The 2,646-nt window shown below is 35.6% G+C and overlaps 1 protein-coding gene across 1 annotated transcript; it reads left to right on the top strand.

The window, feature by feature from the left end:
* Positions 1-460: 460 nt before the first annotated feature.
* Positions 461-1,689, top strand: LOC126865799 (sialidase-like). The gene is made up of 3 exons (XM_050618696.1): positions 461-475; positions 763-1,093; positions 1,205-1,689. The coding sequence occupies exons 1-3, from the start codon at positions 461-463 to the stop codon at positions 1,687-1,689; spliced, it is 831 nt and encodes a 276-aa protein (XP_050474653.1).
* Positions 1,690-2,646: the final 957 nt, after the last annotated feature.

Here is a 2,646-nt window from a genome sequence, read left to right as displayed (position 1 = left end):
ATACAGATATTAAATTTGGAAGAAACATGTGAAAGTATATCAAAAAGTTGAAAATTATATTCTTTCATAGAAATTGAGAGCACTATCAGTAATGTTTATTTGAAACCTCTAATCACCATTCTTTTTCTTTCATTTAACAATCATAATTTGTCTCATAAACATACATGTCTCATAAACGACAAGAGAATATATACTTAAGTTTAATTATCCTATCGTTTACTAAACAATTATGCAAAACCTTTTATTCAACCATAGACACCGTAAATATTGAACGAAACATAATTTTCTCAATTTTGTAAACCTTTAAATATCTTTGCAATATTTTACGTCAGTATAAAAGTTTGGGGGATTTTGTATCTTGCAAGTGAAAGGAGTTCTCGCGTGGCGTGTCACCGTATAAATACCGACGAATTTTTCCTCTAAGCCACAGTTCGATACCATTCCTTAATCCAAATACACCATGAAGACCTTCGTAGTAAGTAACAGCACCTTTATCCACATAATGAAACTAATCTAATCCAATCGAAACTAATCCAAACAAGCATTTTCTAATACACTTTCAAACTTGCATTAATTACAAAATTAATTTTCAATTCCTTGTTCTCTTCCATGTTTCCATTTAACTTTCCGTTAACTAACCGTCAAACACTTATTCGTTTTCATTAATAATTTAATCCTTTATTACTCACACGTATTACATTCATTTCATCGCGCAAAATAACTATTTAGATAAAAAATGCGATAACATATATTTCCTTTCAGGCTTCTTTACTCGTCACTTCACTCATCGCTATTAGCGCAAGTGAATCCATAAAGAAAGTGCAGAAACGTGGACTTATCGGTGGCAACCATGGCTTTGGCGTATCAGGCGAAGTAGCTTCAGCTGACTCCGGATACCTCCCACCTGTATCCTCTGTAACATCTGTCAAGAAACCCTATGTAGTGTCCTCCGCTCCAGCCTTGTCCTATGGTGTCCCAGCGTCAGTGTCATCTTACTCTGTTCCAGCTTATGAAGTTCCAGTCTCTGCATCAGTTCCATCCTATAGCAGCTCTGTTTCGTCAGCAGTTCCATCCTACACCGCTTCTGTCTCCGCTCCTGTTTCTGTTCCAGTCCACGCTCCTGTCTCTGCTCCAGCACACGCTCATGTCTCTGTTCCAGTTCAGGCTCCTGTTTCTGTTCCATTCCACGCTCCCGTTTCTGTTCCAGTCGCATCTTATGGTGCCCCTGTTGCTGCACCTCTTCCATCTTACAGCGCCTCTGTCTCAGTACCAAGTTCAAGTTATGGTGTCCCTAGTCTGTCACCAGCACCAGTTCACAGCAGCCCTGCTCTAGCTGCTTCAGTACCTTTGTCCGTGGGATCCGTCAGTGTACCTAGCACTTCTTATGGTGTACCAAGCGCCGTTGTACATTCCGTGCCATCTGTGGGAGTCTCATACAACTCAGCCAATTATCCAAGTAGAAATTATGGTGTACCATCAAGCTACGTTTCTGGAGGTGGACTTTCACTGGATTCTTTCAACGTGCCTAGCAAAGTTTATGGAGTACCTAGCTCAGGTAGCTATAGCAGTGGATACTCTAGTGGATCAGTATCAATTTTATCGTCGGGCAGCTTGGCATCGAGCTCTGCTCACGCAGCTTCCAATGATGGATATTCATACTCTGTACCGTCGAAACAATTACTTGTCTAAATTGAAATTATATTGTCGTGTGAAATCAAAATGCAATGCAAAAGAAAAGTTTTATGAAGTTTTATATTGCATTTAATTGGTCGCGAGAAGCTCCACAATATGCAGTGTTATATATTTCACAACTAGAGATGAATTGTTGAGTTCCTTTACAAAATTACGATAGTAGTTTATAAATTCGATAAATAAATTGATTGTTCGCACGAAATTGTATTCTTCGTAAACTTTCGATACACGTGGTTTACGCAAATTGTACAATTCTTTATATATTTGAATAAAAAAGTTATACTATTTTCAATTTATGTTTCAATACTTTCCTGATCCTCAAATATAGTTTCCGTGTATTCATTTTGAACGAGGAAGAACGTTTTACTCTATCACATCACTTTTTATAACTTTCTCATTGCTTATCATTCACATATTATGATATAATATTACGTATAACTTACACGTTTATGCATTAGCTTAATTTTCATCTCGCTCTTAAATCTTTAGACATAAAGATGCAAATAAGTTCTAACTTTCTTAATATAAATTCGAATGCTAAAAACGATAAGATGATCAGAGAAATATGAAATCTGTAAGATTCGATGAAGCTTGTATGTTCATTGAAATTTTCATTTAAATTGGGACAAGAAAATATTATCTTTTAATATGATTTCATATGATCAAATATCCTTTTTGGAAACACTCAACACGTATGAGAACTTTATGCCACAAGATCGTAATAAATAAGATTACTATTAATAGGATTATTATCGATTCTATAATCTTCTTGGAAGGGATATAAATTTTTTATGCTCAAAAATTCCATGACATAAATTTTTATACAATCTTACATTACAGACCTTCTCAAGTAAACGGGCTTAATTCTTAAACTTTAAATCATTAAAGATGGTTATAATTGTGCGCCCACTAAATCTGAATATAGTCGATGAAATTTCAAATTAGCTAACCCTC

This window comes from Bombus huntii, chromosome 5, assembly GCF_024542735.1.
Source record: "Bombus huntii isolate Logan2020A chromosome 5, iyBomHunt1.1, whole genome shotgun sequence".
NCBI classification, from domain to species: domain Eukaryota; kingdom Metazoa; phylum Arthropoda; class Insecta; order Hymenoptera; family Apidae; genus Bombus; species Bombus huntii.
The sequence above is the reverse complement of the archived record's forward strand: the minus strand, read 5'-3'. Positions and strand labels throughout refer to the sequence as shown.